Source organism: Pundamilia nyererei, unplaced genomic scaffold (genome assembly GCF_000239375.1).
Source record: "Pundamilia nyererei isolate P.nyererei 1_Seehausen unplaced genomic scaffold, PunNye1.0 scaffold03483, whole genome shotgun sequence".
Taxonomy (NCBI): Eukaryota; Metazoa; Chordata; class Actinopteri; order Cichliformes; family Cichlidae; genus Pundamilia; species Pundamilia nyererei.
The window spans coordinates 1-3,672 of record NW_005190884.1 but is presented as its reverse complement, the minus strand read 5'-3'; the positions used below and the strand labels follow the sequence as shown (position 1 = coordinate 3,672).

The 3,672-nt window shown below is 38.7% G+C and overlaps 1 protein-coding gene across 1 annotated transcript; it reads left to right on the top strand.

Moving 5' to 3' along the window:
* Positions 1-394: 394 nt before the first annotated feature.
* Positions 395-3,666, top strand: LOC102208154 (placenta-specific gene 8 protein-like). Its single transcript, XM_005755813.2, has 4 exons — positions 395-484; positions 1,829-1,934; positions 2,366-2,490; positions 3,494-3,666. Exons 2-4 carry the CDS (start codon positions 1,850-1,852, stop codon positions 3,596-3,598), a joined length of 315 nt encoding a protein of 104 aa, XP_005755870.1. The 5' UTR covers positions 395-484; positions 1,829-1,849; the 3' UTR covers positions 3,599-3,666.
* Positions 3,667-3,672: the final 6 nt, after the last annotated feature.

Genomic DNA, 3,672 nt, shown 5'->3' with positions numbered 1-3,672 from the left:
TTACTGACTTCATATACAATATAAGTACTGTAAAAGAAAATACAACAATATACGTTTAAATCCTTTACACAGACTTATACTTTCTAAATTGAAAAAAAATACGTGGCATAATTCTACAGAATTGTACCAAAGCAAAGTACAGGAAATAGGCACTACTATATGTTGTTTACTCTTTAGTTGGTGGTAACGATATAATTGAGCTTAACAACACTGATATGATGTATTGTTAACACAGAAACAAGGTCAGGTGAGATAAGTCTGGGACATCCCACTTGTCTATGACTTTGACTTAACCACACAGTGTGGTTAAGTTTTATTACCATAACCGGACATAAAGATATAGGGCTGATTTGTGGCTGTTGTTATCTTGTCACAGTAGCAAAGGTGATTGAGTCACCTGCTCTTATATGTTATAAAGGCTCAAGCTGCTTCATGGTCTGGACAATCCTTCTTGGTCAGAATCCTTCAACTGTCCAACCAGCTGGTAAGATTAATCTCCTCAGCACAAAACTAAGGTAAAAAAGTGCATACCTAACAATTTTTACAAATTTGGACACACACTCACACAGCATGGAGTGAACAGCGATTGTGAGAGCGTGGCCTCTGTGTTTCTGCAGCAGTCACAGTCTGTGCCTTCTGTACAGTCATTGGGCTAAATCTGTTCAGTTTTAATCTACCATCAGAGGCAGCCTGTGTATGCTTTCTCAGGCTATTTAATTTTGATCAGGACAGAGAAGGGACTCTGAGTGTTGACAGTGTATAATTAAAAAATGAATTATTAAAGATATATGACCTGTGAAGTACGGCAACTAAATAGCTGAGAAAGGAAAACTGCCTTGACTTGCTCTTAAACATTTTGTAACTCAGAAGCCATGTAGGCTATCGATTACATGCTTCTGTCTGTAGGCTTCTGTCACATTTTCTGAATCCAAATACAAAATCCATTGTTTTGATATATAATATGTGTGGGAAGACTGAAAATCGAGCCAGTAAGAAGAATCTGTTCAGACCAGGTGGGCAATTGTGGCTCAAGAGTTGGCAGTTCGTCTTGTAATCGGAAGGTTGCTAGTTCGAGCCCCGGCTTGGACAGTCTCGGTCGTTGTGTCCTTGGGCAAGACACTTCACCCGTTGCCTACTGGTGGTGGTCAGAGGGCCCAGTGGCGCCAGTGTCTTGTAGCTACAATGTAGCTACAATTGTAGTTGCTACATTGGGCAGCTGTGGCTACAACTGTAGCTTGCCTCCACCATTGTGTGAATGTGTGTGTGAATGGGTGGATGACTGGGTGTGTAAAGCGCTTTGGGGTCCCTAGGAGGGACTAGTAAAAGCGCTGTACAACTACAGGCCATTTACCATTTACAATGTAGCTACAATGTAGCTACAATGTAGCTTGCCATCACCAGTGTGTGAATGGGTGGATGACTGAATGTAGCGCTTTGGGGTCCTTAGGGACTAAGTAAAGCGCTATACAAATACAGGCCATTTACAGGAGGAACAGATTCAAAAAGCTAGAGTGGTACACTGTAGCTTAATTGCATAGCAGCACATGTATTTTCTAAAAGAATCATCATAATGCGATAAAAGTTAAACAGGGATTTTATCAAAATGGTCAAGATGAAAAAGCTAAATTATAGTAATATCCCAATAATTTGAGAGCATTTTAGAGTTTGAATGTTGTTTGAAGTATGCGTATGTGAAGTATGTGGAAGTAGTAAAGCCAAAACATACATGGAAGCACCGAGAATAATAAAGAGAAATATGAACCAGTAGTGTTCCTCTTCCTCACATACAGTATTCAAACAATAACTACAACCCCTTTTCATCCCACAGAAAGAAGACTTTAACGTGATCATGGCTGTGGTCAACCAACCAGGCAAATATGAAACTTCTGAATTCCAGACAGGCGTGTTAGATTGCTGTGATGACATTGGAATTTGTGAGTAACCTTCTTTACTGGTTCTGTAGCTCAAAATATGCACAAAGTTGAGACAGCATTTGCAGCAAGATATAATTGGATACACCTTTTTTTCAAACCTAAGAAAAGAACAGTTAAAGCAGGTTTTCTTTCTGTTCATACTGGCCTTTGTAATGCTCCATCTACATGTTCGTGTGGTGGAAACAAACTGTTAAGGAACTGACAAGAAATGGATACCAAACCACTGAAACTTGGTGAAACTTGAATGCATTTTCTCATGTAAAATAAGGACTGTGGATCTTTTTCCCTTATCAGTTATATTAAAAATTAACTGGGAATGGATATTTTAATGGAATGTATGAAGAGCGGCTATACTTATAATAATAACAATAACAATAATAATGGATTTAAGTTGTAAGTGCTTCCTTTAACACACTTTCTCCCTGCCTTAGGCTGCTTTGGCTATTGGTGCTACTGCTGCCTCGGCTGTACCATTGCCAGTGACATGGGCGAGTGTTGCCTGTGTGGTCTGGGCATGCCCATCCGTAGCGTCTACAGGACCAAATATAACATCAAGGTAAGTTTTCAGTGGACAACAGGAACAGTTATCCACTGCAAGCTTTCTGCAGGATTCGCCAATTTAAGTCTATTTGAGGCCTTTTTAGAACCAAAGAAGTGGTCTTTTAGTTACCTGTTTCACTGTGAGTGAAAACAGCCTATTTCCTGCTGTATGTAACTAATAATTAAGTTGTTACCATCATGTTGTAAGTCAAATATGTTCCTCCTATATTATAAAAAGAGAAAAACTGAAAATGCTGTCAGAGTCAAATTACTAAATGTCTGAAAATGATCATGTAAAAAGTACAAGTACTTTTAACATGTTACCCAAGATTAATCAAAATATATTTGAAGATTAAGAGAAACAAAGGTTAAAAACAATAATGTGGTTGTGTCCAATTATGTTTTTTTCCCTTCCCTGTTTAAGCCATAGTATTGCAACGTAGATTCATTTAGGTCATGGGTGTCAAACTCACTGTACATTGTGGGCCACAGACAGCTCACATTTATCTTAAGACTGTAATAGAAAATGTCCTGATTAAAAAAAACAAAACACTGGAATAAGCACAGACATTTCTAGTAGAGCATAGCAGTGAAAATAGGATGTTTAGGGTTAACTCTAACCCTTTGGTGTTGTATAAATTGCCATGTCGGAGTTCTTTATTAGCAGGAAAACTTGTGAAAACACAGTTAAAAGTCCAAAGTTTTTGCCAGATTGGAGTCTTTACTGTTTCACTTTTGGCCCCTGGGTCTTGAGTTTGATGCTTCTGATATAGGCTCTGAAGCAGGAATGTCATATCATTTAGCGCATTGATAAATTTTCCATTGCTTGTATACTTATTCAACTTTCTGCTTGATGCAAACACAGCATGATAGCATGTGTACACTTACATTTTGATTAAGTCTGTAATCCAACCCTGGTTTTTCATATAAATAAATTCTGGTCGTGTCATTAGCCTAACTCCCTTCCCTTCACTGATGTTGAGGCTGCACCTTCTAAGAGTTACTGCGTGTGTTTCCAGGGCTCCATGTGTAACGATTTTATGATGGCCATGTGCTGCCCCGTCTGCACCACCTGCCAGCTGAAGAGAGATATCAACCGGCGCAAGGAGCAGGGCATTTTCTGAAAGAGTAACAGTCTTGTAAACTCTCTAAAATGTATTTTACAAAATATTAATGGCATTCATGTTCTGATGGAAAA